Source organism: Lepus europaeus, chromosome 18 (genome assembly GCF_033115175.1).
Source record: "Lepus europaeus isolate LE1 chromosome 18, mLepTim1.pri, whole genome shotgun sequence".
Classification (NCBI taxonomy): Eukaryota; Metazoa; Chordata; class Mammalia; order Lagomorpha; family Leporidae; genus Lepus; species Lepus europaeus.
In genome coordinates this window covers 51,770,635-51,795,243 of record NC_084844.1, presented here as the reverse complement: position 1 = coordinate 51,795,243, position 24,609 = coordinate 51,770,635, and the positions used below count along the sequence as shown (strand labels likewise).

Sequence of the window (24,609 nt, the reverse complement as noted above, 5' to 3'; positions counted from 1 at the left end):
GAACCACGCCTGGAGGCCTTCAGGGAAAGTCAGGGCCAAGGACCGAGTTTAAGGATTAGGAACAACTGATGGATAAGGTGTGACAATTTGGGGGTGCCGAGGGCAGAATGGTCCCTACCTGGGCCACACCTCCCTGCGCGTCATTCTGCAGGATGACAAGGACTCGGAAGAGTGGGTTAGGGGTGGTCTTTCCATCCCCGTTGATGGCCTTGGACAGTTCCAGCAGCGACCACTTCACGTTCAGGCGCAGGGCATCCTCCATCATGTGGTTCAGCCGGACCGTGTAGAGCATCCACTGCTGCTGGATCTGGTGGGGAAGCAGCGTGTGTGGGGAGGAGAACCCTCGGGGACACAGAGGAGGCCCTGGGACACGGAAATCAGCCAGCAGGGACAGAAGCAAACTGGTTTGGTAGAAAGGCAGCCACTGAGTCCTGCGGGGGAAGCTTGAAGGGCTGAGGTTGGCTGAGCTTGAGATCAGAGCAGCATGTTTGAGAGCACACACCGGGTAAAAACAGGGGAGCGGGGGCAAGAGGGCACTGGAAGACCGGGGCTTTTCCAACCACAAAGCCTTGGCCTCAGGACCCCTACCTCAGGGCCATCGTTCTTGAAGACTTCATAGGAGTTGGTCAAGATGTTCACCACATCCTGGTGCAGGCTCATCAGCTTCTGCTGCACGGCTGCCCGATGCTCTCTTTGGTCCTCCTCAAACTCCAGGTCCCTGTACACCCGTTTGCCACTAATTCGTACCAGCAGCGTCTCCGATATCTCTTGGGCCCGCCAGCCAATGGTCAGAGTGGAGGCCTTGAAGTCATTCACGATCATCTGTACCTGGAGTCAGATCCCACCGTGGAGGAGCTTCGGCTTGGGAAGAGAACTGAGCCTGACATCACTCCCCCAGCTACCACCAGCGAGGGCTGCTGACATTAAAAAATGTCCATCCATGGGGCCGGCGCTGTAGCATAGCGGGTAGAGCCACTGCCTGCAGTGCCGCTATCCCATATGGGCGCCAGTTGGTGTCCTGGCTCTGACTTTCAAATAAATAAATAAATAAATAAATAAATCTTTAAAAAAAAAAAAAAGTCCATCCTCATAGGGTTGGCCTTGTGGCACAGAAGGTTAAGCCACCGCTTGAAATGATGGCATCCCATATCAGAGTGCCTGTCCAAGTTCTGGCTCCTTCCATTTCCAATCCAACTCCCAGCTAAGTGCCTGGGAGGCAGTAGATGATGACTTGAGTACTTGGGCTCCTGCCACCCATGTGGGAGACCAGGATGAAATTACTAGCTCCTGGCTTCAGCCTGGCCCAGACCTGGCTGTTGTGGCCATTTGGGGAGTGAACCAGAAATGGAAGATCTCTTTTCCTCTCTCTTTTTTTTTTCTCCCTCTCTCTCTCTCCCTCTCTCTGTAACTCTGCCTTTCAAATTACTTTATTAATTAAAAAAAGTCCTCCCCAAATACCTGGTTTCTTGTACACTACTCCCAGCTCCCCATCACCACCCAGGACCCAGGCATTAAATCCCCACGCACCAGCCTTTCCATCAGCCCCACAGACCTCTCCGGTCTGACAGCTACGGCTTACCTTGCTGGCGTGGATACGGCACTCTGTGATGAAGAAGGCGCTGGCCCCCTTCAAGGCCCAGTGCAGCTTCTTGAGTCCAGGGTGAATCTTCTTATCCAGGAATCGGATCCTCTCCTTGAATAGGGCCTGCTCATCTGGGGACAGCATGGCAATAATCCTGGGCAGAAGAGGATACATGGCTGGTGGGGACACGCTACGGAGAGTCCCTCCTCTGCGCCAGCAAACTTGGTGGAGAAACCTCAAAGTCCCTGACCCTAGACTGGTGCTTTCCAAAAGAGTTTTATGCGATGACAGAACCTTCTACAGCAACTGCTGTCCAATATGGTAGCCGCTGGTCACCTGTGGCTTTGGAGCCCTTGCAATGTAGCCTGTGCCAATTAATTCGAATGGACATATTCACATGCAGCTGGAGGCTATCATATCAGACACTGTGGTTCGAGACATTCAAACAAGACTGCTGGTTCTGGGCCCAGTGTTGTGGTGTGGCAGGCAGAGCTGCCTCCTGCAATGCCAATGTCCCATAATAGACACCAGTTTTGTCCCGGCTGCTCCACTTCCCATCCAGCTCCCTGATAATAACCCGGGAAAAGCAGCAGAAGATGGCCCAAGTGCTTGGGGCCCTGCCACCCATGTGGGAGATCTGAAAGAAGCTCCTGGCTTCAGCCTGACCCAGCACTGGCTGTAATGACCATCTGGGGAGTGAATCAATGAGTGGTGGAAGATCTCTCTCTCTCTCTCTCTCTCTCTCTCTCTCTCTCTCTCCTCTCTCTCTAACTCTTCTGACTTTCAAATAAATAAATCTTAAAAAAAAAAAAAAAAAGATGCTGATTCCACCCCTTTGAACTTGTACTGGGCTAAGTTCTCTGCTATGACCTGAATGTTTGTGTGCCCCCAAAATCCACAGGTTAAAATCCTCACTCCCAAGGTGATGGTGTTAGGTGACGCCTTTAGGGTGAGTAGATCATGTGGGTGAAGCCTTCATGAATGGGGTCAGTGCCCTCCCTTGTCCCTCCCACAATATGAGGAGACAGTGAGAAGATGCCCCTTAGTAGGCCAACAATTGAACTTGGGCTTCAGAGTGGTGAACAGTGACTTTCTGTTGTTAATAAGTAAACAAGTCAGTGCTGTTTGTTCTGTTGGCCCAAACACACTGATAGCACCCAGATCATAGCCTCCCTGCAGAGATGAGTACAAAGGCATTTGGGGGGACCGGTGCTGTGCACAGTAGGTTAACCCTCCACCTGTGGCACCAGCATCCCATATGGGTGCCGGTTCTAGTTCTGGCTGCTCCTCTTCCAATCCAGCTCTCTGCTATGGCCTGGGAAAGCAGTAGAAGATGGCCTAGATGCTTGGGCCCCTGCACCCGCGTGGGAAACCCAGAAGAAGTTCCTGGCTCCTGGCTTCGGATCAGTCCAGCTCCGGCCGTTGCAGCCATTTGGGGAATGAACCAGTGGATGAAAGATCTTTCTCTCTGTCTCTCCCTCTTACTGCCTGTAACTCTGTCTCTCACATAAATAAATAAAATCTTAAAAGGGGGGGGGGCATTTCCCCATTACCTTCCTAGAGAAATGACCCAGACCTTCAGTATATACTGCCCCAGCGCCCTCCGGGGTGGGATGGGACAGTTGTTCTGCTGTCTATCATACAGCTAGAAGACAACCTCCATGGTTCAGGAACCTCTGCAGATGGGCAAGGAGCAGAACGGGAGCCCTACCCTGGAAACAGGGCCACCAGCAGTAGTGTAGGGAGCCACTTCCAGCTCTGAAAAGGACAGGAACTGAAGGAATCAGACAACGTTACCGGGCAGACAAGACCCGGAGGAGGAGCCCAGAGCGGCCGGGATAAGGGCCACCCGGAGGACCGGTCCACAGCCCCACCTGTTGTAGTCTCGAGCCACAAGGAGCAGGTTCTCCCGCAGAATGCGCAGGTCCTCGGCCCGCTCGGCCACGTTCATCACATAATGGGGAGTCTCGAACAGCAGCCGCTCCCAGTAGTCGATCTCCGCGAAGAGGATCAGGAGGGTCCTTTGAGAGGAAGCAGGGAGGAGCAGCTGAGGGATTGCTGGGGGTGGGGGAGCCAGGGCGTGGCCTGCAAAGCTCAAAGAGAGGGAGAGGCAAGAAATGAGCTAGGGCCTGCGGGGGGAGAAGGCACACCGGACATGCTTAATTCTTCTCCTGCCCCAAACCATCGAAACCACAGTGAAGGGGTCTGCTGTGGGTGTTGAAGGCAGAGTCCGTGAGCACGAGCAGACAATAGCAAGAGGCGGGAAGGCGAGAAGCAGGCGGGCAGGCAGCAGCACAGGAGCCCTAAGCTGGGGGTGGGGCTCACAGACATTGGTCTCTATCTTTGCCAGCAACAAAGGCTGGACGCCAAAACAAGCGACTAGAGGGGAACAAGAAGCCAGTTCACCCCCAACAGGACACACAGAACTGTCACTAATATCCTCAGAAACATGAGAAACAAGAACAAGATGTTAGGGTACAGGGGCTTTGCTTAGTGGTTAGGATGCCTGGGTCCCACACTGGAGTGCCTGGGTCGGCGTCCCAGCTCTGGCTCCTCTCTCCAGTGTCCTGGAGGACGTGGTGACGGCTCACGTAGTTGGGTTCCTGACACCATGTAGGAGACCTAGATTGAACTGCTGGCTTTGGCCCTGGCCATTGCAGACATTTGATGAGTGAACCAGCAGACAGATACCTGCTCAATATCTGTCTTGTGCCTGTCAGATAGAATTTTAAGAAACAAAATGCTATTAAAAGAAACCTTAAATGAAGTTACAAAAATAGTGGGGGGGGGGTGCTGGCACTAAGGCAAATTAGGTTAATCCTCCGCCTGTGGCACCAGCATCCCATATGGGCACCGGTTTTAGTCCCGGCTGCTCCTTTTCCAATCCAGCTCTCTACTATGGCCTGGGAAAGCAGTAGAAAATGGCCCAGGCACTTGGGCCCCTGCACCCACATGGGAGACTGGGAAGAAGCACCTGGCTCCTGGCTTTGGATCGGCGTAGCTCCGGCCATTGTGGCCATTTGGGGAGTGAACCAACAGAAGGAAGACCTTTCTCTCTGTCTCTCCCTCTCTCTAACTGTAACTCTACCTTTTAAATAAATAAATAAAATCTTTTAAAAAAAAAAGTAGGACATTTTAAAAAATTAAAAGAAAGGTGGGAGGGGCCAGGGCTGTGGTGTAGAGGGTAAAAGCCTCCACCTGCAGTGCCAGCATCCCACATTGGCGCCGGTTCCAGTCCTGGCTGCTCCACTTCCGATCCAGCTCTCTGCTGTGGCCTGGGAAAGCAGTGGAAGATGGCCCAAGTGCTTGGGCCCCTGCACCCATGTGGGAGACTGGTGAAGCTGCTCCTGGCTCCTGGCTTTGGATCAGCACAGCTCCAGCTGTTGCAGCCTTCTGGAGAGTGAACCAGCAGATAGAAGACCTCCTCTCTCTCTCTCTCTCTCTCTCTCTCTCTCTCTCTCTAACTGCCTTTCAAATTAATTAATTAATTAATTTTAAAAAGAAAAATAAATAAAGGTGGAGCCAGTCTTGTGGTGAAGTGGGTTAAGCCTACAATACCAGCATCCGATATGAGCAGCCAGTTCAAGTCCCAGCTGCTCCACTTCCAATCCAGCTCCCTGTTAGTGTGCCTGGGAAAGCAGCAGAAGATGGCCCAAGTCCTTGAGCCCCTGCCACCCACATGGGAGATCTGGATGAAGCTCTTGGCTCTTAGCTTTAGCCTGGCCCAGCCCCAGCAGTTGTGGCTATTTGGGGAGTGAACCAGCAGATGGAAGATTGTCTCTCTATAAATCTGCCTTTCAAATAAATAAGTAAATAATAAATCTTTAAAAAAAAAGGTATGAGGCCAGTATGGGGCATGATGGGTCAAGCTACCACCTGCAATGCCTCCATCCCATATGAGTACCAGTACATGTCCTGGCTGCTCCACTTTTCAATTCATCTCCCTGCTAATGGCCTGGGAAAAGCAGTGGAAAATTGCCCAAGTACATGGGCTACCCTGGCACCCACGTAGGAGACCCAGCTGAAGCTCCTGGCTCCTGCTTTCAGCCTGGCCCAGCCCCAGCTGTTACAACCATCTGAGGAGTGAACCAGAAGGTAGAAGATCTCTCTCCGTCTCTTCTTTATCTCTGTAACTATGACTTTAAATAAATAAATAACTATATAATATATAAATAAATAATTTTTTTAAAGTTTAAGATAAAGTTGACAAAAACCTCTCAGAAACAGGAGAAAGAGATGAAAAACCAAGGCTTTGTATGAAAAAAAAAAAGAAAATACCCCATTAATAATTTTATATTGATTCTGTATTGAAATGATATTTTGGGAAGGTTTAGTTGGCTATGAAAATTATTTTCACTTGATTCTTTTTCCTTTTTAAATGAGAGAATGGATGTCTGGAGCTGTACATGCTGCCCTGGTTGTAAGCAAGCTTCGCCACCACACATCCAGGGATCTTCACCTCCCTGCACCCCAGCCGCCTTTGTGCTGCTCACAGCTCCTCCCATCAGACCCCTCAGCTGAGCCCAGCTTGCTCCCCAGCCACTGTTCTCTGGCCACACCAGAACCTTCAGGCCACTGACCCCTGGTCTTTCTTCCTGTCTGCGAGTCCTCTCCTATCCCTAAATCCTCCTCCACAGACCCTGGAGAGAGAGACAGGGAGAGAGAGAGAGGGATCTTCCACCCACTGGTTCACTCCCCAGATGCCCACAACAGCCAGGGATGAGGTCAGACCAAAGTCAGGAGCCTGAAACCCAGTCTGGGTCTCCCCTGTGGGTGCAGAGGCCCAGGTACTTGAGGGATCATCTGCTGTCTCCCAAGATGTGCATTAGCAGAGAGCTAATGGAAGTGGAAGTGGAGTCAGGATTTCAACCTGGCTCCTGAATTCAGCTTCCCACTAATGCAGACTCTGGGAGGCAGTAGAGATGGCTCAAGTCCTTGGGTCCCTGCCACCATTGTGGGAGACTCAGACTGACTTTCCAGCTCCCAGTCTTGGCCTGGTCTAGCTTCTGTTCTTGCAGACATTTGGGGAGTAAAGCAGTAGGTGGGAGATCTCTCTCTCTCTCAAAAAAGTTGTTTTTTGTTTTTTGTTTTTAAAGACAAAGCATATTGGGGTCTTGTGACACAGTGGGTTAAGCCTTTGCCTACCACATTGGCATTCCATACTGGAGCACCAGCTCAAGCTGTGGCTGCTCTGCTTCCAGTCTAGCTCCCTGCTAATGTACCTGGGAAGGCAGCAGAGGATGGCCCAAGTACTAGAGCCCCTGCCACCCACCCACATAAGAGACCCAGATGGAGTTCCTGGTTCCTGGCTTCAGCTTGGCCCAGTCCTAGCTGTTCTGGTCATTCAGGGAGCGAGTCAACAGATAGGAGATTCTCTCTCTTTCGTAACTGCCTTTCGAGTAAATAAAATAAACCTTTCAAAAAAAAATAAAAGGAAAATGTGTATTATGAACAAATTTATCTCTTAATCCCGTTTCCCATGACCTTTAAGTAATTTTATTTATTTATTTGAAAGGCAGAGAGACAGAGACCTTCTATCCACTGGTTCACCCCCAAAATGTCCACAACAGTCAGGGAAGGACAAGGCCATAATCAGAAGCAGGAAACTCAATCCAGATCGCTCACCTGGGTGGAGGGACTCAACACCCAAGCATCATCTATTGCCTCCCAGGGCACAGGTGAGCAGGAAACGGAGATAGGAAGTGGAGCCAGGACTCAAACCCAGGCACGCCAATATAGGATCTAGATGCCGCAGTCAGCATCTTAACGGCTGCACCAAATGCCAGCCCTCATGAACACTTTCTGAAGTAGCCTCCTAAGCCCAACGGTCTCCTCCATCTCTCTCCCTCGCTCATCCCACAAGTACTTCAAACTCAGGGCACCCATGAGCAAAGTATAGAAAATGAGCTCTCTCCAAGGCAAGTGTAGCTCAAGTGTGGTGATCAGCAGCAGCTGACACTTGGCCTACAGTGAGAGAAAGGGTGTGCGCTCCATCTGAAAGAGCCATGGCCACAGAGCCACAGGCAATTGTGGCCATGTGGGAATGAAGGCCCATTTGGCTGCATTTTCTTTCTCAAGAGAAACTAGAACGTGGGTTTTTATATAAGGTCTTTCTAAATTGTAAGTGCTGCTAACCACTAATCCAAAGAAAAAATAATCAAGGCCGGGGAGAGGGGAGGGGTCTGGATGCTGGCAAGGTTCCTTCTATCCTTGACGTGGGTGGTAGCTGCAATGGTGTTTAATATACGCTTTAAGTATGTCTCTGTGTATGCATGTTTCATAATAAAATTTTTTCAAAGGAATAAAAAGATTTTCAATAATAAGATTTGTAAAAGAGGCTGAGTGAAAAAATTAACATAAAAATCAAAGTCTTCCAATATAAAACCTTTAAACAGTTAGACATTATCTTGAAGGAAAAGAGACCAAGCATAATTAAAACAATAAAAATAAAATACCAGGAATTATATATATATAGAACAAATGACATATGGGCAAAAAGTAGGACTTAAATAAATTGAAAGAAAAAGTGCTATTCTTGGAAAGAAAGAACTAAAATCATAAAGATGTGCCTTCTTCTAAAGTTAACCTATAAATTTAATCCAATCTCTGTTCCTATAAAAATAGGAATGGGACTATTTTTGGAACCAAAGAAATGGATTATAAAATTTTTATGGGATATAAATATTAAAAATAGCCAGAAAACTAGAAAAAGGAGAGTAATGAGGACAACAATTACATCATTCTGAGGGGCCAGCATTGTGGTGCAGCAGTGAAGATGCCCACACCCCATACTGGAGTGTCAAGGTTCAAGTGCCAGCTCCACTTCCAGTTCCAGCTTCTTGCTAATGCACACCGTGGGAGGCAGCAGATCACGGCTCAGGTGCTTGGGTCCCTGTATTGAGTTCTGGGCTCCTGGGTTCAGTCTGGCCCTGCCCTGGCTGTTGTATGCATTTGGGTAGTGAATCAGGAAGATCTCTCCCTCTCTCTCTCTCTCTCTCTCTCTCTGACTCTCTCTCTGACTCTCCCTCTATTGTTCTGCCTTTCATAAAAATAAATAAATAAATAAACAAAACTTTAAAAAATAACAGTTGGTTCCTGCACATGAATAGATAAAGATACTGGAACACTAGAGTGAATCCCAAAAAGAGACAAATATACTTGGAAATTTGTTATTATAAAGATAGTAGTTCAATATATGAGACTGACAGGCTACCATCTGGGGGGAAAAATACAAAACTCAAGTTAAATCTGAGCCTCTCTCCCTATATCAGAATTTGAATCAACGATCTAAACATAAAGAATAAAAAATTATAAAATACCACAAGAAAATAGGAATTCTTTTTAACATAAAAATATCTTCAGGGCAGGCAGTTAGCCTAACAGTTAAGATGTCCATGTGCCACATCAGAGAACCTGGGTTCCATGCCCAGCTTGGGCTCCTGACTCCAGCTTCCTGCTACATGCCCACCCTGGGTTCAAGTTATTGGATTTCTGCTGTGCACCTTGGAGACCTGTACTGCGCTCCCAGCTCCTGGGATACTGGCCTGGGCTAGTATCCACTGTTGTGGCCATTTGGGCAGAAAACCAGCAGATGGGAGCTCGCTTTCTCTCTCTTAAAAAAGAAAAACATTCTTTTTAAAATCTTGAATAAAAAAAAACACTTGTTTTTTTTAAATCTGGGGATTTTTTTCCTTAGGAAATACGAATCACAAAAGATTAAAAAAAAAAAAAAAACCTATAGCCTAAAGACATCTTAATGAAACTCTGTATCCTGGATATTACTGAAAGGCTATCTGAAAAACAGAGCATTTTTTAGGTTAGCCTTTTATTTATTTATTTATTTGTATGTTTTGTTCATCTATTGATTTGAAAGACAGAGTCACACAGAGAGGAAGGGGCAGAGATCTTCCATTACTGTTTCACTTCCCAAATACCGGCAACAGCTCTGGCTGGGCCAGGCCAAAACCAGGAGCCAGGAACTCCATCCAGGTCTCCCATGTGGGTGACCGAAACCCAAGTACTTGGGCTATCATCTGCTGCCTCCCCAGGCACACTATCAGTAAGCTGGATCAGAAGTGGAGGCCAAATTCGATCCAGATACTTCAATAGGACATGCAGACAACCCGAGTGAAGGCTTAACCTGCTGCTCCACAACACCCACCCTGGGGAATTTTTAAATTTATTTATATGTTTGAAAGGTGAATGAGAGAGAGAGAGAGACATATCTTCCATCCCCTGGTTCATTCCCCAAATGGCCGAAACAGCCAGGTGGAAGCCAGGAGCCAGGAACTCCATCTGGGATTCTCATGTGGGTAGCAGGGATCCAAGGATTTGGACCATCTCCCACTACCCTCCCAAGAACATTAGGTAAGGAACTGGATCACAAGCGGAGCAGCCAGGACTGGAACCGGCACTCTAGTACGGGATGTGGGAGTTGCAATCGGTGGTTTAACCCCACTGCACCCCAACGCCTGCCCCTATTTTTGTAAACAGAATTTGTAATTTATCCCCAAACAAGAAGTCAGGCAGTGGAGGTAGGAAAATGAGGCCGGCTGAGTGCGGGTGGAGATAGGCCAGAACAAACTAAGCCGGTGGAGAAAGCACTGGATGACTTGGGGGTGGAGAGGGATATGAAGAGGTCCGCTCTGGGCCCCCTCCCCCAGCTCTGCTACCTGCAGTGATACACCAGCCCTTGCAGCCAGGGCACACATGACACCTAAGTGCAATCTGCAAAGCTGGTCTGGCTGTAAAAAGTGGTAAAAGCCAATTGGGATAGAAGGTGGGGTAACAAAACCTCCTGTCAGATAAAACAGATGCTGCTAGAGACTTGGGAGGCTCCCAGCACTAGAAGAGAGCCAGGTAGTGCTGAGACCATCAGGACATCTTGAAAAACATGCTTATTTCAAGATCTAACCCAGAACTGGAACACACAGAGTAAACCTGATGAAGTTATCTGTGCTCCCTGGGAGTGTTAATAAGTTTTGGATGCTGTAACTGTCTTGGATTTCTTTACTGGTAGAACGAGTCCAGACTTTTCAAAAGGATTTCAAAAATCCTTCGCCTGTGATCGCGTTCTGTCCCATTCACTACTCAGCGGATTGAGACAGATTTATCCTAAACCACAAAATGGAAAGCATCTTGTAACACATCTCTCAGGAAACAATTATCAAAGGACAGGAACAGGTACCTCTTGTATCTGGAAGATGGATCTAGTCATTATTTGGGTTTCAGATAAACCCAGGCCATAAAGATTTGGCCCCAAGTTGCCTCCTTCCGCTCTGCTATAAAGATTATGCAAAGCAGACTCCAGAGTACCACAGACAACAGACGCTGTCTCCCATGTTTATCCTAAGTAGATGGACACTGCTCGAACTTCAGCAGAGCACAGCCCTGCAGAGGGAAGGCAATGGGGTGGCGAAAGCCTCGATGAATCCCCCCCAGTACAGAAAATTTCAGAAACTTCCTGGAAATTGTACCATACTCATACATCCATCAATAATGGACTGGTCAATTAAACAACATGACAGCCATACTGTGGAATGGTATAAGCTGTGAAAAACAATTAGTTCTACATATAGAGAATGAAAAATCTCCACACACATTGTGAACCTTTAAAAAAGCAAGTCTTGGGGGCGGGTGCTACGGCACAGCAGGTTGAGCCACTGCTTGGGACACCCACATCCCATCTCAGAGTTCCTGGGTGCAGGGCCCACCTCTACCACACACCCAGCCTCCTGCTGGTGCATATGCTGGAAGGCAACAAATGATGGCTCAAATATTTGAGACCCTGCCATCCACAAGGGAGACCAGATGGAGTTCCTGGCTTCTGGCTTTGGTCTGGCCCAGCTCTGGCTGTCGTGGGCATTTGGGAGTGAAATAGCAGATGGAAGATCTCTCTCTCTCTCAGTCTCTGACTCTCTGCCTTTCAAATAAAATAAAAATAAATAAGTCTTTTTAAAAAGCAAGCTGCAAAAATACTGTTCATATGTGATCCTATTCTATGTGTGTGGTATCTATCTTTAATTACATGGCTACCTCCAGGGATTGGAGCTGTGTGCTGGATTTTCACTTTTTGCTTTACACATTTCTACATCAATACTTTTTTTTTCCCCAAACACTGAGCATCTACTTCTTTGGTAATTTAAAAATACGCAGCTGTGGGCTTTGAACCTAGCAGTTAGGATGCCCCCTCCCATTCTGAAATAGCTGGGTCTGAGTCCCACTCTAGCTCCTGACTGCAGCCCCCAGCTAATGTGCATCCTGGGAGGCAGCAGGTGATGGCTCAAGTACTTGGGTCCCTGCCACCCCCATGGGAGATCTGGATTGAGTTTCCAGGTCCTGATTTGGCCTGGTCCACTCCCTGCTGTTGTGGGCATTTGGGAATTAAATCAATGATGGAAGCAATCTCTGTCTCTCTCTTCTTTTCTCCTCCCTCTCAAATTAAAACAAAAAACAAAAAAATGTAAGGATGAAAAATATTAAAGAAAAACAACCCTTCCAAACGGGGGAGGGAGGAAGAGTGGCAAAAAACATATATACCAAATTGGGGCAGGCAGGCATTGTGGTGAGCAGTTAGCCAGCTACTTGGCTTAACTTATCAAAATTCTCTATTCGAGTCCTGGCTACTCCACTTCGATACAGCTTCCTGCCAATGTGCAGGAAGGCAATAGGGAATGGCTTAAGCATTTGAGTCCTTGCCACCCACTTGGGAGACCCAAATGGAATTCCTGGCCCCTGGCTTCCACCTGGTCCAGCCCTGGCTATTGCAGGCATTGGGGAGTGAACCAGAGAATAAGAGATATTTCTTGGGCTGGCTCCGTGGCACAGTAGGTTAATCCTCCACCCATATGGATGCCAGTTCTAGTCCCGGCTGCCCCTCTTCCGATCCAGCTCTCTGCTATGGCCTGGGAAAGCAGTGGAGGATGGTCCAAGTGCTTGAGCCCTTGCACCCGCATGGGAGACCAAGAAGAAGTTTCTGGCTCCTGGCTTCGGATTGGCGCAGCTCCAGCCATTGTAGCCATCTGGGGAGTGAACCAACAGAAGGAAGACCTTTCTCTCTTTCTCCCTCTCACTGTCTGTAACTCTACCTCTCAAATAAATAAATAAATAATATATTTTTTTTAAAGAGATATCTCGGCCAGCGGCTCAATAGGCTAATCCTCCACCTGTGGCGACGGCGCACCGGGTTCTAGTCCCGATTGGGGTGCCAGATTCTGTCCCGATTGCTCCTCTTCCAGTCCAGCTCTCTGCTCTGGCCCGGGAGTGCAGTGGAGGATGGCCCAAGTCCTTGAGCCCTGCACCCGCATGGGAGACCAGGAAAAGCACCTGGCTCCTGGCTTTGGATCAGCGCAGTGCACCGGCCACGGTGGCCATTGAAGGGTGAACCAACGGAAAAAGGAAGACCTTTCTCTCTGTCTCTCTCTCTCTCTCACTATCCACTCTGCCTGTAAAAAAAAAAAAAAGAGCCTTTACTCATGTCATTCTGCCTCATGAAAAGATGTTTTTTAATTGTTAGCATTTTATTTATTGGGGCTGGCCAGTGGGTAAAATTGCCACCTACAATGCCTGCCAACATTCCATATGGGCACTGGTTTGTGTCCCAGTTGCTCCACTTCTGATCCATCTCCTTGCTAATGGCCTGGGAAAAACAGCAGAAGATGACCTAAGTGTTTGGGTCCCTGCCACCCACGCGGGAGAACCCATAACCTGGTTCCTGGCTTCGGCCAGGATCATTCTCTCTCACTATCCCTCTCTCTCTCTCTCTCTCTCCCCTCTCTCTCTCCCCAACTCTTTCAAATAAACAAATAGAATCTTTTAAAATTTATTTATTTATTTATGTATTTGAAAGTCAGAGAGAGATATATAAAGAAAGAGATCGCTTATCTGCCAGTTCAATCCCCAAATGCCAGGAGCCAAGAACTCAATCCAGGTCTCCCACATGGGTGTCAGGGACCCGACGACTTGAGCCATCACCTGCTGCCTCCCAGGGTGCACATTAGCACGAAGCTAGAATTGGGAGCAGAGCCTGGACGCCAACCCAGGCACTCCAGTATGGGATGCAGCCCACCAAAGCAGCATCTTCACCCCCTATGCCAGCACCTTAGAGTTTTTTTTTTTTTAAAGAATTATTTTATTTATTTTGAAAGACAGAGGAGTTACAGAGAGAAGTAGAGCCAGAGAGAGAGAGAGAGAGAGGTCTTCCATTCCGCTGGTTCACTCCCCAAATGACTGCAACAGCCAGAGCTGAGCTGATCCAAAGCCAGGAGTCAGGAGCTTCTTCCAGGTCTCTCACGCAGGTGCAGGGGCCCAAGGACTTGGGCCATCTTCTACTGCTTTCCCAGGCCATAGCAGAGAGCTGGATCAAAAGAGGAGCAGCCGAGACTCGAACTGGCGCCCATATGGGATGCCAGCGCTGCAGGCTGGGGCTTTAACCCGATGCGCCATAGCACCGGCCCAGCACCTTGGAGTTTTTAAATCAGTGAGGAAATCTTGACTCAGAGGAGTTGTGCGGCTTGCCTGAGGTCCCATGACAACACAGGTCTGCCCCAGGGTTCAAACCGCAGCCTGGGTGGCACTGGTCATGCTTCACCCACTCCCCCTGCTGACCCTTAGGCTTAGACAGGAGTCACCAACCATGGCTGACACATGGCGTTTCTTCCCTTCTGGTCCCATCTTTCATTTTCTCTCATGTTTACTTATTTATTTACTTATTTATTTTTAGATTTTATTTCTTTATTTATCAGGTTGAGTTACAGACAGTGAGAGGGAGAGACAGCGAGAGAGAGAGATCCTCCATCCACTAGTTCACTCTCCAAATGGCCAGGATGGATCCGAAGCCCCAGGAGCCAGGAGCTTCTTCAGAGTCTCCCACACAGGCTCAGGGGCCCAAACACTTGGGTCATCTTCCACTGCTTTGCCACAGCAGAGAGCTGGATCGGAAGATGGGCAGCCAAGACTAGAACTGGTGCCTATATGGGATGCTGGCGCCACAGGCGGAGGATTAACCTACCGCGCCACAGCACCAGCCCCCTCTCATGTTTAAATTGGAAATACTGACCACTAGCCATTAATGGCATTCTGTGATTTAAACACAGCCCCTTATCTTGTGGGAAGAGGGCAACAGGTGAGCTGTGTGAGCTCATGTTTATAGCACTCCAGGGGCGTCTAGGAGTCACCCAGCCTGATGGGAGGACGCATCTTGCAGACCCAACCCTGTGACAAAGGTCATAACTAAGATGACTCTTGGCCAGTTTCCCATATCTTCCGGATGTCATCGTTGATTTATGAGGCAATTTTTATATGGTTCTGCGCGGTGCACCTCACCCACCGTGGTCTCCAACAGCCCTCACTGGCAAAGCCGTGTCCCCAGCTCCTACCCTGGCCTCTGCACACTCACGTCCTCACCCATGTGGCCTCTGATTTCCCCGTCCCCCTCTCTGATGCCCTCTCCACCTGCCTGACCTGACATGAGTACCGCTCCTCCGTCCTGTTGCTTCGCTTCCTTCCTCAGCCACGACCCATCTCCTCCTGTTAGGCCGTCTCCTGCTGCCCGCGACAGACACACTGCGCGCATCCATCCCAGAGCCGCCCTTTGGGGAAAAGGCCCTCCTACGGTTGCCCCCAACAAGCACAGTCGTTTTATGAGTTAAAGCCAATGCCTGTGGCCATAGCCTGGAAGCATGGGAAGCAACACCTACAACAGGTGTTGGTAAGAGGCGGCCAAACAAGCCGGCAGAGAGCGATTTCCTTCCCGTGGGGGAAAACCTGTCTCCAGAAGGTGTGAAATCTCTGCAGAGGGCGCCTCGCAGGCTCCTCCTTTAGTCCTCCCTCCTGCTGACTCACAAGGGACAGCCTGACCTCCTTGAGGCAGGAGCGCTGTCACTGTAAACACCCCGTGGAGGCAGGCGTGTGGCCTAGCGGGTAAGACAGCAGTCAGGATGCCTGCATCCCAAACAGAGCGCCCACGCTGGCTCCTGACTCCAGGTTCCTGTTAGTGCAGACCTTGGAGGGGTGGCAGGTGATGGCTTAAGTAATCAGGTCCTTGCCACACATGTGGAAGACCTGGATGGAGTCCCCAGCTCCAGGCCCAGTCCCAATTGTTGCAGGCATTTGGGGAATGATCCAGTAGATGGGAGATATCTCTCTCTTTGCCTCTCAGATTAAAATATATTTTTTCTCTTAAATTTCCTATACCTATCTCAGCTCATGACATATGGAAGACCACTCACTATATATTTTAATAATTTAATAATGGCTCAATTACATCTTAAATAATTATGCTACAAAAATGTCATAATTATAAAGCTGTAGGACAGCCCTGACATGCTCTGACAGCCCCATCCATTCTCTGGAAGGCCCAGCCCATGCTCAGGCTGGGTGATTTGGCTGAGCACCATGGCCATCTAGTGGCAGAACATGCACATCACAGGTCTAAGAAGTTACTAGGGTTTTTTTTTTTTTTTTTTAAGATATAAAATTAAAATTAAGAAGTTATAGCAAACATATTAGAGTATGAGAGAAAGAGAAGAATGGAGAGAGAAACCAAGAGGTGGGAATTAAACTTTTGGGGGAGCTGGAGAAGGCGACAGGGACCACGCATAGCGAGAAGGAGCCAGGTTGGGTTCCATACTTGTCAAAGTTGACATCCAGCATGCCCGCCTTCTCCTGGCTGATGCGTAGCAATGGGGTGTCCAGCCGCCGAATGGAGTCCTTGTCCAGTGTTGCTGTCCAGTCTTGGAAGGTCTTGCGGACCAGTTCATCAATGGTCTGAACCATCTGCTGATAGGTGTGCACACTCTCCTCTCCAGTCCCAATATGGGGCAGGAAGTGGGCACTGGAAAGGCACTGGGGGGCAAGGGGAGAACAGGTGGTGGAGCCCACTGGCCACCTCCCCCCAGGTTTCCTCCTGTGTACACACACACACACACCCTGCACTGTGGAGACTAACGGATTTTGACAATGTGGGGGGAAGGCAGCCAGTCAGGTGAGAGGAATAGACTAAGGCACAATGAGATAAAGCAAGTCAAAGTGAGGAGGGAGAAGCCCAGAGATTCAGCTCAGGAAGAAAGAGGAGAAAAACAAGTAAATCACAGAAGGCAAAAGACTTAAGAGCAGGGCCGGCGCCGTGGCTACTTGGTTAATCCTCCACCTGCAGCGCCGGGTTCTAGTCCCGGTTGCTCCTCTTCCAGTCCAGCTCTCTGCTGTGGCCCAGGAGGGCAGTGGAGGATGGCCCAAGTGTTTGGGCCCCTGAACCCGCATGGGAGACCAGGAGGAAGCACCTGGCTCCTGGCTTCGGATTGGTGCAGCGCCATCCGTAGCGGCCATTTGGGGAGTGAACCAATGAAAGGAAGACCTTTCTCTCTGTCTCTCTGTCTCTCTGTCTCTGTCTCTGTCTCTCTCTCACTGTCTATAACTCTACCTGTCAAATAGAAAGAAAAGACTTAAGAGGTATCAGGTTGACCAGAAGCCCAGCCTCAGCCTGGCTTAGCTCTGGCAATTGTGGCCCCTTGGGGAGTGAACCAGTGGATGGCAGTTTGTCTCTCTCTCTCTCTCTCTCTCTCTCTTTCTCAACTCTGACTTTCAAATAAGTAAATAAATCTTCAAAAATTATTATTTAGTTGAAAGGTATAGAGACAGAGAGAAACAAAGACACACAAAAAGAGATCTTCCATCCACTGGTTCATTCCCCAGAAAGAGCTACAACAGCCAGGGCTGCGCCAGGCTAAAGCCAGGAGCCTGGAACTCCATTCAGTTTTCCCATGTGGGTGGCAGGGACCCAAATACTTGGACCATTACATGCTGCCTCCCAAGTACACTGAGAGGATGCTGGAATCAGGAGTGATGCCAGGACTCAAACCCAAGCACTTCAATATGTGATGTGGGCTTCCCACGCAGTGTTTTAAGCACTGTGCCAAACACCCACCCTCATATTTTCTTTCTCTCTCTCTCTTTCTTTCTTTCTTTTTTTGACAGGCAGAGTTAGACAGTAAGAGAGATAACAGAGAAAGGTCTTCCTTCCATTGGTTTACTCCCAAATGGCCACTACGCTGAGCCAATCCAAAGCCAGGAGCCAGGTGCTTCCTCCTGGTCTCCCATGCGGGTTCAGGGTCCCAAACACTTGGGCCATCCTCCACTGCCTTCTCAGGCCACAGCAGAGAGCTGGACTGAAAGAGGAGCAAGAGGGAAAGAACCGGCGCCCCAACCAGGACTAGAACCCGGGGTGCCGGCGCCGCAGGTGGAGGATTAGCCTAGTGAGTCGCAGCGCCAGCCAATATTATCTTTCAATTCCATTTTCCCATGCTTTTGGCAGTCCCTGTGTATCTGCAGGCTATCTTATTTTCTCCCAGAACCAATTAGATCCCAGCAGATCAGTATCTCAATGGTTTTCAACTAATATCCACCTCCCCCATTTAAAAAAAAAATTTCTTCTGTTCCTTTATGCATATTCTTCCAGAAAGGCTGGACCCTACAAGGGTCTTGGCTGTGTGGCCTCTAGACCTTGTGGTTCTGTCACCTTCTGCTGGTCCAGCTACCCAGTTACTGGCCCAATTCCTCCTCTCCACCTGGACACGAATGTCCAAAAATGACGCCGTTCTTCAGTCACACTGGGCCACCTCTGCGAATCCAAACCCACAGCCTGCCTCACTGAATCCAATCTACCTCTCCTGTCCAGCATGGTCACTGGCCGTGAAGTCTCTCTAGGGAACCCCTGGGGGGCAGTCCCCCGGGCCTCCCGAGGACACTCACGTTCATGACTCTGTCGATGCGACGCCGCAGGATCCGCACCCAGTGGGCCTGTCCGGAGTGCTGGGCGATGTAGGGCTCCAGGTACGGCCATTTCTTGTTCAGCTCACGGTTCACGAGGGCCAGTTCGCTATTGAACAACATGTAGAGGTCCACAGCCTTCTTGTCATACGTGCGCTTGATCGCCTGCGGAGGAGCGGGGGGGATGAGGCTGACAACGCTCCCAGCGGTGGCGGGCTCTCTCGACTTGTTCCTCCGTGATGTACAGCCAGGGGAACAGAGGAGGGCAGGAGCGCTTCAGGGGGTGGGAGAGGGCCTGCAGGGAGGCAGGAGGGCACCTGGGAGGTTCAGGAGGAGCTAGCAGGGGAGGGGAGCCCTTTTTCTGCCAAGGGCCATTGGGATATTTACAACACCATCCGCAGCCCATACAGAATTATCGACTTAAAAATTAGTCTGCTTGGGGCCAGCGCTGTGGCACAGCGGGTTAATGCCCTGGCCTGAAGCGCCGGCATTCCATATGGGTACCGGTTCCAGTCCCGGCTGCTCCACTTCCAATCCAGTTCTGCTATGGCCTGGGAGAGCGGTGGAGGATGGCCCAAGTCCTTGGGTCCCTGCACCCATGTGGGAGACCCAGAGGAAGCTCCTGGTTTTGGATCGGCCGGGCTCCGGCAATTGCAGCCAATTGGGGCATAAGCTATTGGATGGAAGATCTCTCTCTCTCTTTCTCTGTCTCTCTCCCTCTCTCTCTCTGCCTCTCCTCTCTCTGTGTAACTCTGACTTTAAAATAAATAAATCTTTTTTTTTTTTTTTGACAGGCAGAGTGGACAGTGAGAGAGAGAGACAGAAAGAAAGGTCTTCCTTTTCCATTGGTTCACCCCCAATGGCCGCCGCGGCCAGTGTGCTGTGGCCGGTGAACCGCGCTGATCCGATGGCAGGAGCCAGGTGCTTCTCCTGGTCTCCCATGGGGTGCAGGGCCCAAGCACTTGGGCCATCCTCCGCTGCACTCCTGGGCCATAGCAGAGAGCTGGACTGGAAGAGGAGCAACCAGGACAGAATCTGGCGCCCCGACCGGGACTAGAACCCGGTACGCCGGTGCCACAGGCAGAGGATTAGCCTATTGAGCCGCAGCGCCGGCCTAAATAAATAAATCTTAAAAAAAAAAAAAATTAGCCTGCTATAGACTGATGGAATTTCGAGTCCCACCTGCGGTTGCCTCAGCAGGGTCAGACTCATGATTTCATGAGTCTTATACAGCCCACGGGCCAGACATTCCCCCACCCCTATAAGAGGACAGCGTGGGAACGGGGGCAAGGAGGCGGCGGTGCCAACCTCGCGGGTGGCCAGTCTGTGGAAGGTGTCCAGCAGTAGCACCCCGTGCTCCACGTCGCGAACCAACTCGAAGGCGGAAGTGATCAGGTTCTGGGTCATCACCTCCAGGTCCTTGACTCCGGCACGGAACCTGCACCATCGGCCAGAGCAGTGTGTTGGAGGGTGGGGGGCCTCGCCTGGCCCCAAGCGTGGCCCTGAGTAAGAACCCCATGTGCTGGGCGCTGAGTCCCTGGGCTAAGTGCTCGACACCCTCGAAGCCACTGAATCCTCTAGCCAGCACTCAGAGGTCTGTTCTATTTCACAGCTGGTAGCTTGCCCAATGTCACTTATGTTGTGTGGCAGAACCAAGATTCAAATGGCCCTCTCGGGACACTTAACCCAACCGACCACCCCCTTCCCTTGCGCCCGTTCCTGCCTTCCTCCCCAGCCCCTGATCTGACCCCTGGCCCTGATCTCCCTGCCCTGCCGACCCTGGTGCCAGCCCGCGACTCGCTCACTTATTGTAGTCTTCGTGCCAGGACGTGTTCTTGACGTCCAGGATGCCCCCGCGCACGGCTCGCAGCATGTGCAGGTTCTTGTGGAAGATGTCCTCGATCTCCAGCAGGTTCCGTGTGATCTGGGGCCCCTGGGCGCCGAAGAAGCAGGGCAGGGGGCCTTGCTTGCCATCTTCCCAGCGGGCAAAGTGGTACTGACAGTCGCATACCTAAACGAGAGCCAGAGTGAGGGTCCCCCTGCTTTCCACACGTGAGTCCTGAGTGTGGCACCAATGCTATGCACCAGGGAGGACCATCCAGATGCTGGGGGGGGAGGGGCACACAATTAGGCAGGAAGAGCCAAAGTGGTAAGTTCTAGAATTTGCCTCTTAATAAAAGCATCGGCCCCATCTCCCCTGGCTCCTGGAGACGGTTCTGGAGGGTTTGTGGTCTTCCCACCTCTATCAGGTCCTTGCAGCGCTGGACGAAGGCATCCACCTGAGCGAATATGCTGGTCTGGTCCAGGACCCAGCCCCGGCTGGAGAACCTGTGTTAGGAGAATGCTGGGCTGAGTCAAGAAGCAGGAACACCAGGGAGCGTTCTGCCTATGCCGAGCTCGGCCCGGAGCCCTGGGCTCGGGGAGACCCTTGGGAAACAAGGGTCCGAGAAGCACGTCTCGTGAATGCTGAGGGAAGAGACCTGCGGTGAGAACGAGAGAGGACACCGCACGGGAGCTCTAGCAGCAGGCGATGCACAATGGGAGTTGAGACTATGGGGTCCACACCAGCCGGGGCTCCAGGAACCGGCAGGAGAGGAGTGAGCGTAAGGAGGACCCAGGGCTTGGAGCCTGGATATCTGTGTTCAGAGAGAAGATCTGGACCAACACAGAGACTCCTGAGCATAGAAACATACGATCCCTAGACTGAAAGGAGTCAGGGTCTCGTCTCCTTGGAAGGACAGTGGGTTCATCTCCAGGATGCCAGGGGAGCCATCGTACTGGGTGTGCATCTGTACGGCGCGGAGGTAGTGGTCCTTCCAGGCGTGGCAGCAGGAGATGCAGCCTTGCAGGTCCTCCTTGCTGGAAACGACGTATCCCTCAAAGATGCGGTCCAGGGAGATGGAGTGGCAGCACAGGCGGATGATCTCATTGCTCATCTGCGGACGGGGCCGAGGGCCTCAGTTCCCAACCTCGCCTCCGGCCAACCGTTTCCCTCAGCCTCCCCGACTGTGCCTGGGCCTCCTGCTCCTTGACATGACCCCCGTCCTGCGCCTGGTCTTCCCACTGCTGACCGGGCCAGCACCTCTCTGAGTGCCACGTCCACTCCTTGGCCTGGGTGGCCTCTGCAGCCGCACTGCCGGCAAGCGCAACTCATCTTCTCCTCTCCCACTTTTTGGATCTGTCACCCTGGGGTAAGATGCACCAGGTCCTGCTCCCCAAGGGCCAGTGTCCCTTCCTCTGTCTACCCACCCCCCATGGTGACCCCCTTCTTGGGGAACAGACAACCACACGACCCGCCCAGGACCCTGTCCTTCCTGCCTCCCTCCCCAAGCTCCCTGACTCCTCCTCTCAATGCCCCTCTTCCTGCCTGGTGACCTCCACCAGGAAACGGTCCTGCCCAGGCCCCATGGTGCAGCCCGAGGCCTCTGGCGGCTGTTCTGGGCTGAGGGCAGCCCTCGGGGCCTTTCCACCCGCAGACCCTCAGCCGAGTGAATCCCACCTCCTGCAGCAAACCCAGGCTCCGTCCCTGCGGCGCCCCCTGCGGACACGCACCTTTCGGAAGAGGGAGGTCAGCCTCTCCCGGGTGTTGTAGTGCGGAGAGTTGACCCAGATGATGCGGATGAGGCTGATCAACTTAGGGAGCTTACTAGAGATGTCCTTGGGCCGCACGAACGCCAGTTCCTGGTAGGGCTCCTTCAGGATCGACAGAAAGGTCAAGTTCGACTGTGCTTGGCGAGAGCCGTCCTGGCAGGGAAGGGAAATGGGGGACAGATTTACCCACTGGCGAGAATTGCTTCAGAACAAGTGCTCTTTATCTACCCTAAACCCCAACCTGCCTGCCTCTTCCAGGAAGCCCTCCCAGTTACCCCCTACCCAGCAGTGACAAGTTCAGGACTCCATGACCCCTCAGGACCAGGCTCGTGGCGGTCTGAACTCATTGACTGCCTTCTGGGGAAGTTCTTTATAGCTTTTTCTCAGATGACAGTGCCATCTCCCCCGCCAGGTCTTGTGTCCATTCTATGGTTTTCTTTCTTTCTTTCTTTCTTTCTTTCTTTCTTTCTTTCTTTCTTTCTTTCTTTCTTTCTTTTTTTTTAATTTTTTGACAGGCAGAGTGGACAGTGAGAGATAGAGACAGAGAGAAAGGTCTTCCTTTTTGCCGTTGGTTCACCCTCCAATGGCCGCCACGGCCGGCACACTGCAGCTGGTGCATCGCGCTGATCCGAAGCCAGGAGCCAGGTGCTTCTCCTGGTCTCCCATGTGGGTGCAGGGCCCAAGCACTTGGGCCATCCTCCACTGCCTTCCCGGGCCACAGCAGAGAGCTGGCCTGGAAGAGGGGCAACCGGGACAGAATCCGGTGCCCCGACCAGGACTAGAACCTGGGGTGCTGGCGCCGCAGGCGGAGGATTAGCCTATTGAGCCGCGGCGCCGGCCCATTCTATGGTTTTCTCCAGTTGAATTCACAACTCTGTATAAAGTTGTCGATCTACCAACTGGACATCACTCCCACTTGTCCCTGTGGGGCTCAGCCAGTTCCCTCCTTTGGCCTATTCTCTTCCCGGGGCTTTAACCTCGCCAGCCAGCTGTGGCTCAGTCCCTGAATCCCTGGTTGGAGATTCCGCTCAGGAATTCCTATCTCCACGCTGATCACCGGCACCTCCTGTGTGGCCCAGCACTGACGGAATCAGCTTGTCATATTACAGCACATTTATTTGTAAGCGTGTGGCTTGTAACTCTCTTGACTGAGCCCCACGGGCTCCAGTAATCCTATTTTCTGCAAGTCTTTTTTTCTCTGCTGGATTATAGGGGGTGGGCTCGCAGAGGAAACTCAACACCTATGCATTGATTAACCAGTTGTCTCCCTACCTAACTGTAAGCCCCTGGGAGACCCTATGCTCTGCTGCTCTCCTCCGCTCCCAAGGACGGATCCAGGCGCTCGGTGGGTCAGCCTACGGCTGATTGTATCGGCCTCCTCTTCACCATCCCGGCCACGGCCCACTCTCTGCCAAGCCCCAGCCTTCGAGGCTCTCACAAACCTGGATCTGCTGGGCGAGCTTCACGAAGGGCGCCAGGTAGGAGGACTTGGCGAGCCGCAGGATGGACTCGATGTGTTTCACTCCCGGCTTCACCAGCTGCTTGCTGATGCCGGACAGGTCCATGCAGCGGTTTCGCCAGAACTCAATCTCCTCCAGAGGGCCCAGATTTTCTCCGGTCTCCACCGTCTCCTGGGCACTCAGCACCTCCTTTATCTGCCGGGTCCAGTGGATCATGGAGGCTGCAGGGGCAGGTACAAAACCTTTGTGATGGGGCTGGCATTGTGGCAAAGCAGATTAAGCCGCCACCTGTGATGTTGGCATTCTACATGGGTGCCGGTTAGAGTCCTAGCTGCTCCACTTCTGATCCAGCTCCCTGCTAACGCGTCTGGGAAAGCAGTGGAAGGTGGCCCAACTGCTTGGGCCCCTGCCACCCATGTGGCAGAGCCAGATGGAGTTCCAGGCTCCTGGCTTCAGCCTGACCCAGCCCTGGCTGTTTTGGGGAGTTGATCAGAGGATGAAAGATCTCTCTATGATCCTCCCTCCTGCTCCCTCTCTCTGTACTCTGCCTTTCAAATAAATAAAACAAACCTTAAAAACAAAACCGTGCTTCTTTGTCCTTCCATCCCCACAATACCACCTGACCCCTCCTAACCCAGCTCCTGTGCCAGCATCTGGGCTGCCCCTTCTCCTCTCCCCTGCCGCTCCCACCCAGCACCGGCAACAGCTGCCACTCACTTTCCAGCCGCTGCACCAACTCTTTGTCCTTGACGACCACCTCGGGCTTCATGTTCATGGCCTCTGAGGGGATGTAGAGGACGGTGTGCCCCTCCAGTTTGTACCGAGTGTCTACGGAAAGGAAAGGACCGTGGAGGGTCACACAGGCAGAACATGTTTTTGCTGCCCTGGCATCAATCAGGGTTGATGTCCAGGGGTCTCAGCAGGTGCAGGTGGCCCTTAATAGCTGCAGGTCCCCCATCCATGAATACAACCAAGCCTGGGTTGAAAATGCACACATAAAATATCGCATCTTTACTGAACAGGTACAGACTTCCTCTCTCCTCTCCCTAAGCACTGCGCGGTAACAGCCGCTGAGGCAGCTTTTCCACGGTGTTGGGTGCTAGAAGTCTTCTTCTAGAGATGACTCAAAGCACCAGGAGGAGGTGCACAGGTTCTCTGCAAACACTGCACGATTTTACATACGAGACCTGAGCATCCACAGATGTGGGCACC

General features: G+C 51.4%; 1 protein-coding gene across 2 annotated transcripts in view; it reads right to left on the bottom strand.

Annotated features, from left to right (window-relative positions):
* DNAH2 (dynein axonemal heavy chain 2) overlaps positions 1-24,609 on the bottom strand; it is a 117,208-nt gene that overhangs the window by 70,142 nt on the left and 22,457 nt on the right. Inside the window, exons 5-17 of one of the 2 annotated variants that reach the window (XM_062216438.1) lie at positions 24,115-24,225; positions 23,380-23,618; positions 21,899-22,090; positions 21,125-21,282; positions 20,587-20,674; positions 20,152-20,357; positions 19,655-19,784; positions 18,329-18,511; positions 16,212-16,426; positions 3,457-3,603; positions 1,580-1,736; positions 589-828; positions 119-307 (exon numbers count right to left, since the gene is read on the bottom strand). In XM_062216438.1, the coding sequence (XP_062072422.1) occupies positions 119-307; positions 589-828; positions 1,580-1,736; positions 3,457-3,603; positions 16,212-16,426; positions 18,329-18,511; positions 19,655-19,784; positions 20,152-20,357; positions 20,587-20,674; positions 21,125-21,282; positions 21,899-22,090; positions 23,380-23,618; positions 24,115-24,225 (2,255 nt within the window). The remainder of the gene's footprint in view (positions 1-118; positions 308-588; positions 829-1,579; positions 1,737-3,456; positions 3,604-16,211; positions 16,427-18,328; positions 18,512-19,654; positions 19,785-20,151; positions 20,358-20,586; positions 20,675-21,124; positions 21,283-21,898; positions 22,091-23,379; positions 23,619-24,114; positions 24,226-24,609) is intronic. The other variant, XM_062216439.1, reaches the window with a different exon arrangement.